General features: G+C 37.0%; 1 protein-coding gene across 2 annotated transcripts in view; it reads right to left on the bottom strand.

Moving 5' to 3' along the window:
* CTNNA3 (catenin alpha 3) overlaps positions 1 to 13,448 on the bottom strand; it is a 1,573,809-nt gene that overhangs the window by 322,546 nt on the left and 1,237,815 nt on the right. For both annotated transcript variants that reach the window (XM_081824173.1, XM_081824174.1), the window contains one exon: positions 6,441 to 6,592. In XM_081824173.1, coding sequence (XP_081680299.1) covers positions 6,441 to 6,592 — 152 coding nt within the window. The remainder of the gene's footprint in view (positions 1 to 6,440; positions 6,593 to 13,448) is intronic.

The raw sequence follows: 13,448 nt of genomic DNA, 5'->3' as shown, positions 1-13,448 counted from the left end.
GAGCTCATAAAAGTTCATCTCTTGCTGACCAGTGCTAGGAGGGAGTTCTGTTTTTCCTTACCTTAAGCTCTGTTTTAAAGGAAAGAGCAAGAAGAGCCTCACTACAGACTTCTTCCCACTAATGTTTGATTTAAATTTGCATATAAAGCTAAATTTAGTTTGTTACAGACCTTTTATTAAGTTATTTTAGAAAGCCCCCTGGTAGCTGGCTTCTTTACAAACTGGTTCTATTATAAAGTGGTCATATACCTTCCAAAAAGGACAGAGTGTTTTAACTGGGATTCCCTGGCAAGACTCCTGTGAGAGTGAAGAGTAGATGACTAAGATGAATTCAGGAAATCTGCTTAACACTGAAAAAATGAAAAGGTGTCGTCTCTGTATATTAAATAAATTTGAAATGGTGCCTGAATAGATTCTCCACAGTCAACAAAGGATTCACAGAGCATGAAAAGAGAAAGCTAACATTTGAAAGCAGTTAGGCCTATGGAGACAAAGTGTTCCCTGGGGTTGGAAAAATGGGCTTGATAAGGAAATGTGATCATTAGTGGCTCAACACTGTGAGCATCACCCAGTGGGTGAAGGTGATGCACCACAGGGCCTCGAGCAGTATAATCAGGGCCTAGAAACTAGATGTTCATCTAGTTTCAAACTCTGATGTTCATCTGATATTTTATTACCCAAATTGGACACTTCTGAGAGTAAAGGGGGGTATAATCTAAATGTGCCTAAGGAAAATAAGGCATATATTCACCCTAAATCCCTGTATGTTAAATTCACTTAGCAAGTACTTATTTTATGAAATTTCATTTGTAATCCAATAACCTTTGGACAAATTGTTATTACTATAACATAAAGAAGAGATAAAGTAGGGGTGCCTGGGTGGCTCAGTCAGTTAAGCATCTGACTCTTGGTTTCGGCCAGGTCATGATCTCATGGGTCATGAGATGGAGCCCCAAGTCAGGCTCTGTTCTCAGCAGGGAGTCTCTCCCTCTGCCCCTCCCCCAACTCTCTCCCTCTGCCCCTCCCTGCTCCCCACACTTTCGCTCTTGCACGCTCTCTAAAAATTAATGTTAAAAAAAGAGAAAAAATGTGTTTCTAGCTATATATGCTGAAATTGTGTTGTATTGAACTGTGTTTCAATTCTGGAAGTCATGTAAATGATTCATGTAAAAATGGTTCATGCAAACTGGGCCATGTAAATGCTTTTTTTTTTAATTTTATTTTCCTTTGTTCTTCAAAAATTAACTTCCATCAAGTAACATATCCAAACTATGTTCTTATTCCCTGAAACATAAAGTTAGACAACTAACAGAAAATCTGTTAGTGGTAGTCCTGAAAATCTTCACATTTGGTTTGGAAAATGTGCTTTGATAAGTCACATATGAAAATTCACAAAAAAAATATATGAAGCCCACATTCTGAATAACTGTTAAAAGGCTGAATTTTTGCTGAATCTTTTCCTCTTTTTGAGGATATTTCACTGCTGACCACCCATATTTCTCACAATTCATTTATGTTGCCCTTTTTAATATCTATTTCTGGTTAAGCACATTTCCCAAAAAGATGAACCATCAAGTCCTTCGTGCACATTTCAAGAAGTTAATAAAAACAACATACAGAATTATACGCTAGCTTAAAGTAATATAGGCTTAAAGGCACAATTTGCATTAAATAATCTATAATTCAGATACTCGATAAACATAAAGTTTCCTTGTATATAAAACAAAATCTTGAGAAAAATATAATTCTTTGCTTAGAACTTCACCTTTTAAGGTACTTTTTGGGCTTTGGTTTCATGTTTACCTGCAGTCACATTTCTTTAACTTCTATAGGTAACATTCTTCAAAATATAAAGAAAATAATAAGCAGCTTCAGTAGTACTAGCACTATTCATAAAGGTAGTAGAAACAGTAGCTATCTTCTTATAAAAGACTACTATTTACTGAGTACTTCATTGCTATTAGCTCATTTGTCAGCATAATAACTTTTTGAAGTAGGTTTAATACAAAGTTTATTTTACAAAGGAGGAAACTAAGGTTAGTGAGGTTTGTGATTTGCTTTAATCTTAACTACTATATAGACTCTTAATAATTGCAAAATTTATACGTAGATATTAAACACCAAAGAAACAATAAATATTTAATACTCCCTTCTCTTTGAGGTTGTTAAGAATGGGATTCTGTAATTTGTCCACAAACTGAATCCAGTGGAGAGAGTAATATTAAATGTCACAGCATTTTCTCTCAGAAATTTTAAAAATAATCTGAACAATTGCTAACATAATTATTCACCAAAATAAATATTAAAGGCAGATACAATCATATTTTTACAAAACTATTTGTAAAATTTGGGGCACTGATCTGAAGTTAGTATTTTATTGTATCAAGGGCACTGAACACTCATGAAAATTCAGACATAGGACAGGATTCTGTAACATTCAAAAACACTCTCAAGAGCATAACCTAGCCCTCCTTGAACTTGCATAATTGTAAACATATTGCCTTAATCTTGACACTCTTCAGATACTTTGAAGAAAGCATCAAATGTTTTGCAGTTCTAAGATTGGGATATTGGTCAGCATTACATTTGACCTTATAAAGAGAAGATTACACCAGACCAATTTTATCATATTCTATAATAAAGGGATAGTCCTCAAAGGAAAAAAAAGATAGATTTTTATTAATTGCACCTGAATTAGACTTCTATTTTCAACATATAATCCAATTAGCAGTTAAATACACAGGTTTATGGATCATCCTCCAAAGAATCCTTGTAGAAGTTCTGTGGAAGTTTCCCTAGAGGCTGCCTAAGGAACCGGGCATGAAGACACAGAGATGATGGGCCCCTGGACTCTCCTTCATGGTTTCAAGTACAGGAGCTCTTTTTTTTATCTGTTTTATTTATTTATTTAGGCCTTAAAGTGTGTTTGAAGGAAGAATAGTTCCACCTCAAAATTCAGAAAACATTCTTACAAACCATACACTTACCAGTATGTTCTCAGTTGGATGAACATCAGCTTCTAAGGTCTCTTAACACTAAGGTCCTTAACTGGAGCTATCTAGCAGAGATTTCAGTCAGATGAAGGGCCAATATAATTCAATATTTTGTTTAGTAATCTAGATGAAGGAACTGAGATTATAACCTCATGTTTCTAATTGATGCTGATTTAGGTACAGTCACAACCAAATGGCTAACAAACACATGAAAGCATGTTCAAAATCACCAGCCGTCACGGAAATACAAATCAAAACCACAATGGGATAACACCTTACACCAGTTAGAATGGCCAAAATTAACAAGACAGGAAACAAAAAGTGTTGGCAAGGTTGTGGAGAAAGGGGAACCCTCTTACCCTGTTGGTGGGAATGCAAGCTGGTACAGCCACTCTGGAAAACAGTATGGAGGTTCCTCAAAAAGTTGAAAATAGAGCTACCATACGACCCAGCAATTGCACTACTGGGTATTTACCCCAAAGATACAGATGTAGTAAAAAGAAGGGGTACATGCACCTCAATGTTCATAGCAGCAATGTCCACAATAGCCAAATTGTGGAAGGAACCAAGATGACCTTCAACAGACAAATGGATAAAGATGTGGTTCATATATACAATGGAATATTACTCAGCCATCAGAAAGGATGAATACCTACCATTTGCATCGACGTGGATGGAACTGGAGGGGGTTATGCTAAGTGAAATAAGTCAAGCAGAGAAAGACAATTATCATATGGTTTCACTCATATGAGGAACATAAGGAATAGAGGGGAGGACCACAGGGGAAGGGAGGGAAAACTGAATGGGAAGAAATCAGAGAGGGAGACAAACCATGAGAGACCCTGGACTCCAGGAAACAAACTGAGGGTTACAGAAGGGAGGGGGTGGGGAAATGGCATAACCAGATGATGGGTATTAAGGAGGGCATGTGTTGGGATGAGCACTGGGTATTATACGCAACTAATGAATCATTGAACACTACATCAAAAACTTGTGATGTACTATATGCTGGCTAATTAAACATAATAAAAAAAATAAAAATGAAAAAAAGCAACCTGATAAATTATATGAAGAATCATTTAGAAATATAATAAAGTTTAATATGATAAGGATTTATGACCAAGAGCAAACATATCAAATCAAAATGGAGAAGAATATACAGGCAACAACAGGGTAAAAAAGAAAAAGAAAAAGAAATGGTCTATCCAACAATCTTGGTATTTAAGAGGGGAAAACATAAGTTCATAGCAGTCGGCTACATTATTGGCAACATAAGAACAAGTTTTCCACTTTATCTGACTTTGGACAGGCCCTAATTAGAGTATGCTTTTTGATAGTCTCATTTGAGAATTTTGTTGAAAAGTTAAATAGGACTGGTAAAGAACACAAAATACTAAATTATTCCTACAAGGAAAAGTTAAAAGAAATTGAAGTATGTACCTTGAAAAAGAGATGACTGTAGGGAAAAATTACTGCCCTCTGAGGCTATTAAATAATTACAATTATTCTCTTGCCCTACAGAGGACTGCTGGATATGAGAGATATATAGAAATAATGGCAAGATAACATGATTTGCTATAAGTAAGCTATTTTGATAAGGAGGAAACTTTTTAAGACTAAAACATACAAATGGGAGCTATTACAAGACTTTTTTCATCCATAGATAGATTTTTCAGAAAAAAAATCCATATCCTACCCTGGTTTACCTATGCTATTTCACTGGTTTAATCTTCTTACATATCCACCCAGGGATACCGGAAATGCAGGCGTTTTACTCTGGAAAGACTACTTCCTGAAATTCATGCACTTCACTCGATGTTTCTCTCCTGGTTCTACCTATCTTCTCAGTTTTGGATTATGAGCAGTCTGCCAGTCCACTAGTCCACATGGGTAAGGTTTAAAATCCTTTTTAGAAGAAGAAAATATTTGAAAAGGTACTTTGCAGCTCAGACATAGTACTGGTACAGTGCCACAGCACTCAATCACATATGAATAATATATACGTGGAAATTTCTCTCTTTTACGTATTATTGGCTTGCTTTCAGGTTTTCCCAGGCTCTGAAGTGCTAGATCCTATATCTTGACACCTTTAGCCTTTCTCTTAGAATTTCTTTCATAAGCATCCATTGCCCTGCCAGTGTCTTCAACTTTTGTTGGCTTTTTTCCTTACAAGATCCCCAAATGACTCCATTTTTATATACTGCTCTGTGTAACCTATGACATTCAAGCCCGTCAGATACTATTGGTGCTCACTCCATATATCCTCAGAACTTCTAGTTCCATCTTTATAGTCTCACTAACAGTTAAATGTAGAGGCTTTCAAATTAAACACTCTTCATACTTAACAAATTACACTCACCATTCCTACTGAATCTTCTTATTGCAAGCACCTGCCACTCTGCCTGAGGGTTGCTTTTTTTGGCCACAAGAGCTTGACTGACCCACGCAGGAGGCTTTAGTAACACTCTGAGGAGGGGTAGCCTTTAATCAAGGATGAATAGGTAGATATATTGGGTTTTGTTCACCTCAGGTAAGGTAATTCTGAGGTGTATTCTATAGTATCGCCCAGATTTCCCAGCAGGATTGAGCCCTAGTTGCCAGTAGTGATGCATAATTACATCTTGCTGGTTTACTTCCCCTCCCTGCCTCACTTTTTCTTTCTTACTTTCTCCTAAATAGACTAATGGTAACACAGATTCTTACCTCAGATCTGCCTTCAGGTGAACCCATTCTAAGATAAAATATCCCCATATCTTTACATGGGCATTTTCCAGAAAGCCTCCACTGTTTTTCAAATAAAATTTGAATAAACACCCCACATTAATATTTGAGTGAAAACAAATAATCCTGGTCTCTGTGTATGCAGTACACCCACAATAAAGGGCTCACTTTCACCCTTATGAAGATGGCATATATTCCCCCAAACAGACAATTCCCAGACTGGGACAGTTCAAGTGTTTGTTGTTCATGTCAGCTCCATGTGGGATTTCTTACAGAACAGTCTGAGTCTCTAATCCACTATGAGAAGGTTTGACCATAGAAACACTCTGTTTTAGACACATTTTCCTACCAATTTCAATACAGTGATGAGAAAGATCCTTTCCTTTCCATTCAAGAAAAGAAAGCAAATTACTTTATGTATTTTCCTTTGGCTCCTGATCATGCTATGTGACACTTCAGTGAATTCTGCACACAAGGAATCCTATCATTTCTGCACACACAGCAGTTAAATGTGCTCATTTGCATAAGTTATAACCAAATACATAAGTGAAAGTGTTGTTTGTGACAGTAGATTTGACTTCAGGGATACATATGAATTTCTAAAGTTCTAGTGGATTTCAGCATTGACATTATGAAATAGAAATAAAATAATTCTTGCAGTCATTCCAAGCATTCCAAATGGTGAGAAGGATTGCAATAATTCAATGGAAAGCAAAGCAAACTTACCCGAATCATCATGACTGAACATCTGATATCATGAATTGTGTCATAGATCTTCTTTGAGATGTCCACAAATTGATCATCATCAAATACATCCAAAGAGTTTTTACTTAAGGCTTCTAAGGCAACGTTCACTTGTGTTACAAACTCAGGAATTGCTGTTAAAATTAATAAGAAAAGATTGTAGTGTTTGTATTTTCTGATTTCTGGAGTTTCATGAAAATATGAGACATATTTTTAAATAAATATTTGGTTAATAGAATTTTAATTATTTTTTTCATGTAAAGAAACAAAACAGGGGAGGGAGTCAATCCAACAAGAGGATATATTTTTTTTTTTTAGAGAATTTTTTTTAAAGATTTTATTTATTTATTTGAGAGAGAGAGCATGAGCAGGGGAACAGCAGAGGGAGAGGGAGAAGCAGATTCCTCGCTGAGCAGGGAGCCTCATGTGGGGCTTGATCCCAGGACCCTGAGATCATGACCTGAGCTGAAGGCAGACGCTTAACCGACTGAGCCACCCAGGCACCCCAGGAGGATGTAATATTTATAAATATTTATGCACCATCATAGGAACACCTAAATAAATAAAGCAAAAATTAACAAACTTAAAGGGAGACATTGACAGCAATACATTAATGTAAGGGACTTTAATGGCCCCACTTACATCAATGGATAAGCCATCCAGACAAAAAAATCAATTAAAAAAAAAACCAAAACAGCTTTAAGCAACACATTAGACCAGGTGGACCTTATCATAGATGTATACAGAACATTCTATCCAATAGCAGAACATATACATTCTTCTGGTGTGCACATGGAACATTCTTTAGGATGGATCACATGATAGGCTACAAAACAAGTTTCAATAAAATTAAGAAGAATGAAATCATATTAATCATCTTTTTTGACACCATGATATGAAACTAGAAATCAATTACAGGAGGAAAACTGGGAAAATCACAAATATGTGGATATTAAACAACATGCTACAGAACAACCAATGAATTAATGAAGAAATCAAAGGGTAAATTTAAAACAATACATTGAGATTATGAAATAGAAATATAAAAATCCAAAATCTAGCAGATAAATTACATTAATAAAAATCACAATCATCACCACTGATACACAAAAAGAATTTGATAAAATTCAACATTTATTTATCATAAGACTCTCCACAAAATGGGTATAGACAGAACATACATCAACATAATAAAGGCCATGTATGAAAACCCCACAGCAAACATCATACTCAATGAAGAAAAGCTAAAGATCAATAATAAGACATGGATGCCTCAGCACTTTTACTCAACATATTATTCAAAATCCTAGCCAGACAAGAACAAGAAATAAAAAGGCATCCAAGATGATAAGGAAGAAGTAAAACTGTCATTCTTTGCAGATGACATGATACCATACATAGAAAATCCTAGTCTCCACCAAAAACTGTTAAAACTAATAAATGAATTCTGTAAAGTTGTAGGATACAAAAATCAAGGATACAAAACCAATACACAAAAATCTGTTGCATTTCTACATATTAATAATGAATTATCAGAAAGAAAAATTCAGAAAACAATCCCATTTATAATTACACCACAAAGAATAAAATGCCTAGGAATAAATGTAATCAAGGACATGAAAGACTTGTATGCTGAAAACTACAAGGCACAGAAGAAAGAAATTTAAGATGACACAAATAAATGGAAAGATAATCTAAACTCATGAACTATAAGAATTAATACTGTTAAAATGCCCATACATCCCAAAGTAATATATAAATACAATGAAATTCCTATCAAAATTTCAGTGGCATTTTTCATGAACTAGAACGAAGAATTCCAAAATTTGGAACCACAAAAGACCCTAAGCAGCCAAATGATCTTGAGAAAAAAGAACAAAGCGGAGGGTGTCACACTCCATGACTTCAAACTATACTACACAGTTAATCATGAAAACAGTATGGTATTGGCATAAAAACAGACACATAGATCAATGGAACAGAATAGAGAGCCCAGAAATAAACTCACACATATATGTTCAATTAATTTACAACAAAGAAGTCAATAATACAAAAGGGGAAAATGACAATCTTTTTAATAAATGGTGCTGGGAAAACTGGACAGCTACATGCAAAAGAATGGAAACAGACCACTCTCTTACACCATACACAAAGTTTATTCAAAATGGATTCAAGACTTGAATGTAAGAAAACCATAAAACTCCTAAAGAAAACATAGGCAGAACAGAAGAAGTCATCAGAATTCCCTAAGATGGAGGTGGAGTAGGAGGACCCTAGGCTCATCTTGTCCCACAAATACAACTAGATAACTATCAAATCATCCTAAATAACCCAGAAATTGGTCTGAAGACTGATGGAACAGATTCCACAACTAAAGGGCAAGAAGAGGCCACATTGAAGAAGGTAGAATTACGGAGATATGATTCAGGGGTAAAACAGACTGTGGCTGCTGTGGAGGGGAGGGAGCTCTGGTCCTGTGCAGAAGGATGAAAGAGAGAGGAACAGGGGGGAGCACACAAGGAGAATGTTTTCCCAAAGCCATTGGCTTGGAAAATGAGAAGGGCTGAATTTCTTAAGTTCTTGCAGCCAACAGGGCTTAAAGCCTAGAGTTTTAAAGGTCAGCAGGCTTGGCTGGGAAAGAGTCCTGAGAGCACTGTCCTGCTCCTGGAGAGAAGACAGGCAAACAACCCCAGGGCAGACAGTGAGGAAACAGTGATTTGAAGAACGCTTGGAGCACAGAGTGGGGAGGTTATTCACTCAGAGTGTCTGGGAGTGGGAGCATTCACAGAGATGCCTCTCTGGGAACAGGATAGCTGGCTAGGCCCATTTCCCTCCCCCATCTCTCAGCATAAACACAGAGCTACCAGCAGGAGGCAGAGCAGCACTGGCTGCCTAACTTACTTATACCAAGCCCCACTCCCCCGTCCTCTGGTGGGACTGCTCTTCTCTGTCAAGCTTACCTCAGTCCCAGGGTGGTGGGCCCCTCTCTCAGAAGACCAGCACAAATCCCTGCCCATACCATGTGTCCCAACCAGAGAATTCTGCAGGGTCTCAGTTCTGGTGGAGTTGGTGTCAAGTCTCATCTCACAAGCAGACCAGAGCACACCTAGTTAAAACTCACTACATTTAGGGTAGAGACCAAACATTGCCCACAGTAGGCAAGGAGAGCCTCTGCAGATGACAGGCCTGGAGCATAGAGTAAACAAAATACAACAGCAGAGCTCACCCAGCACACACCAAGACACTCCCTGAAACTCCAGACCCTGGGCACTACAGGAGCACTTCTTCAGAAGGCCATTACTGGTAGGAGACATAACTGGCTTTTCTAACACACAGAAGAAGGCAGAGACTTAGACAAAATGCCAAGATGGAGGAACTTATCCCAAATGAAAGAACATGATAAGGCCAAAGATCTAAGTGAAACAGATACAAGTAACATGCCTGATGAAGAATTGAGAGCAACAGTCTTAAGGATATTCACTGGGCTTGAGAAAAGAATAGAAGATATCAGTGAGACTCGTACAACAGAGATAAAAAAGTTAAAAAAAAGAATCAGAGAAGAAGAATGCAATAAACATGATTGGAAAAAGGCTTGATGCAATGAACAGCAGGCTGGAGAAAGCAGAGGAATGAATTAGTGACATAGAAAACAAAATCATGAAAAATAATGAAGCTGAACAAAAGAGGGAAAGAAGAATTATGCAACATGAGAATAGACTTAGGGAAATCAGTGACTCTATCAAACATAATAGCATTCACATTATAGAAGTCCCACAAGAAGAGAAAGTAAAGGGGGCAGAAGGTTTATTTGAGGAAATTATAGCTGAAATTATAGCTTCCTAATCTGGGGAAGGAAAGAGACATCCAAATCCAGGAGGCATAGAGAACTCCCATCAAAATCAACAAAAGCAGACTAATACCAAGACATATTGTGATTTAAATTTGCAAAATACAGTAATAAAGAAAAAAAATCTTAAAAGTATCAAGACAAAAGAAGTCCTTAATTTACAAGGAAAGACCCATAAGGCTAGCTGGAGATTTCTCAACAGAAACTTGGCAAGCCCGAAGAGAGTGACATGATATATACAAAATGCTGAATGGGAAAAATCTGCAGCCAAGAATACTCTATCCAGCAAGGCTATAGTTCAGAATAGAAGGAGAGATCAAGAGTTTCCCAGACAAACAAAAACTGAAGGAGTTCGCGACCACCAAACCAGCCCTGCAAGAAATATTAAAGGGACTCTTTGAGTGCAAAGAAGAGACCAAAAGTGACAAAGACAAGAAAGGAACAGAGGAAATCTCCAGAAAATATGACAAAATAAGTAGATATATGGGATAAGCACATATCTATCAATAATTACTTTGTACGTAAATGGACAAAATGCTCCAATCAAAAGACATCAGGTATCAGAATGGATTAAAAAAAACAAGACCCAGCAGATAGCCTCTCCTCTGTGGTCCTGCCTGCCACTCCCCTTGCCATGTGTTCAATAAATTTCTACCTCTTTAAACAAAAACAAAAATAAGACCTTCTATATGCTGCTTATAAGAGACTCATTTTAGATCTAAAGAAACCTGCAGATTGAAAGTAAGAGGGTGGAGAAACATTTAGCATGCAAATGGATGTCAAAAAAAAAATCAGAGTAGCAATACTTATATCGGAATAACTAGAACTTTTTGTTCTTGAATTGTTTTTATACTGCTTTGGTAACCAGGTAACATGACCTCATGGAATGACGTTGAATGTGTTCCCTCTATTCCACTATTATAAGATTTTGATAAAGACGGTCATTAATTATTCATATGTTTGGTAGAATTCACCAATGAAATCATGTGGTTTTAGGGCTTTTCTGTGCTGGGAGATTTCTGATTCTTAATTCAACTTTTATTCTTGTTTTTGGTCTAAGAAGATTTCCTATTTCTTGGATTCAGGATTGAGGATTCAATCTTAGTAATGTACATTTTTAGGAATTATCTGTTTTTGTTTTTTTTTTTTTCTAAGTTATCTGATTTGTTAGTATATAATTATTTAGGGTAATTGCTATCACACTATGTCTTTCTGTGGTTATCTATTGTATTGTTTTCTCTTACATCTCTCATTTTGTTTTTTGAGTCTTCCCTCTTTTTTTTTTTCCTTGTTAATGTAGTTAAAGCATTGACAATTTTGTTTATATTTTTGGAAAAACTAGTCATTACTCTTTTTTTTTTATTATGTTATGTTAATCACCATACATTACACCATTAGTTTTTGATGTAGTGTTCCATGATTCATTGTTTGAGTATAACACCCAGTGCTCCATTCAGTACATGCCCTCTTTAATACCCATCACCAGGCTAACCCATCCTCCCACCCCCTCCCCTCTAGAACCCTCAGTTTGTTTTTCACAGTCCATCGACTCTCATAGTTCATCTCCCCCTCCGATTTCACCCCCTTCATTCTTCCCCTCCTTTCTTTCTTTTTTAACATATAATGTATTATTTGTTTCAGAGATACAGATCTGTGATTCAACAGTCTTGCACACTTAACAGCGCTCACCATAGCACATACCCTACCCAATGTCTATCACCCAGCCGCCTCATCCCTCCGACCCCCCACCACTCCAACAACCCTCAGTTTGTTTCCTGAGATTAAGAATTCCTCATATCAGTGAGATGATATGATATATGTCTTTCTCTGATTGACTTATTTTGCTCAGCATAAGACCCTCCAGTTCCATCCATGTCATTGCAAATGGCAAAATTTCATTCTTTTTGATGGCTGCATAATATTCCATTGTGTATATGTGTGTGTGTGTGTGTGTGTGTACACACACACACATATATATGTAAGCTTCTTCTTTATCCATTCATCTATCAATGCACATCTTGGCTCTTCCAACAGTGTGGCTATTCTGGACGTTGCTGCTATAAACATCGGGGTGCACGTACCCCTTCGGATCCCTACTTTTGTATCTTTGGGGTAAATACCCAGTAGTGCAATTGCTGGATTGTAGGGTAAGTCTATTTTCAACTTTTTTAAGAACCTCCATACTGTTTTCTAGAGTGGCTTCACGAGATTGCATTCCCACCAACAGTGTAGGACGGTTCCACTTTCTCTGCAACCTCGCCAACATCTGTCATTTCCTGACTTGCTAATTTTAGCCATTCTGACTGGTGGAGGTGATATATCACTGAGGTTTTGATTTGGATTTCCCTAATGCTGAGTGATGCTGAGCACTTTTTCATGTGTCTCTTCGCCATTTGGATGTCTTCTTTGGAAAAATGTCAGTTCATGTCTTCTGCCCATTTCTTGATTGGATCATTTGTTCTTTGGGTGTTGAGTTTGATGAGTTCTTTATAGATTTTGGATACTAGCCCTTTATCTGATAAGTCATTTGCAAATATCTTCTCCCACTCTGTTGGTTGTCTTTTGGTTTTGTAGACTGTTTCTTTTGCTGTGCAAAAGCTTTATATCTTGATGAGGTCCCAATAGTTCATTTTTGCCCTTGCTTCACTTGCCTTTGGCAATGTTTCTAGGAAGAAGTTGCTGTGCTGAGGTCGAAGAGGTTGCCGCCTGTGTTCTCCTTTATGATGTTCATGGACTCCTGTCTCACATTGAAGTCTTTCAACCATTTTGAGTCTATTTTTGTGTGTGGTGTAAGGAAATGGTCCAGTTTCGTTCTTCGGCATGTGGCTGTCCAATTTTCCTAACACCATTTGTTGAAGAGACTGTCTTTTTTCCATTGGACATTCTTTCCTGCTTTGTCAAAGATGAGTTGACCATAGAGTTGAGGGTCCATTTCTGGGCTCTCTATTCTGTTCCATTGATCTATGTGTCTGTTTTTGTGCCAGTACCATACTGTCTTGATGATGACAGCATTGTAATAGAGCTGGAAGTCCAGAATTGTGATGCCACCAATTTGCTATTCTTATTCAACATTCCTCTGGCTATTCGGGTTCTTTTCTGGTTCCATACAAATTTTAGGATTATTTGTTCCATTTCTTTGAAAA

This window comes from Leptonychotes weddellii, chromosome 6 (genome assembly GCF_054177405.1).
Source record: "Leptonychotes weddellii isolate Sample4059 chromosome 6, ASM5417740v2, whole genome shotgun sequence".
NCBI classification, from domain to species: domain Eukaryota; kingdom Metazoa; phylum Chordata; class Mammalia; order Carnivora; family Phocidae; genus Leptonychotes; species Leptonychotes weddellii.
Note: the sequence above shows the minus strand (reverse complement) of the source record. Positions and strands in the feature narration are given on the sequence as shown.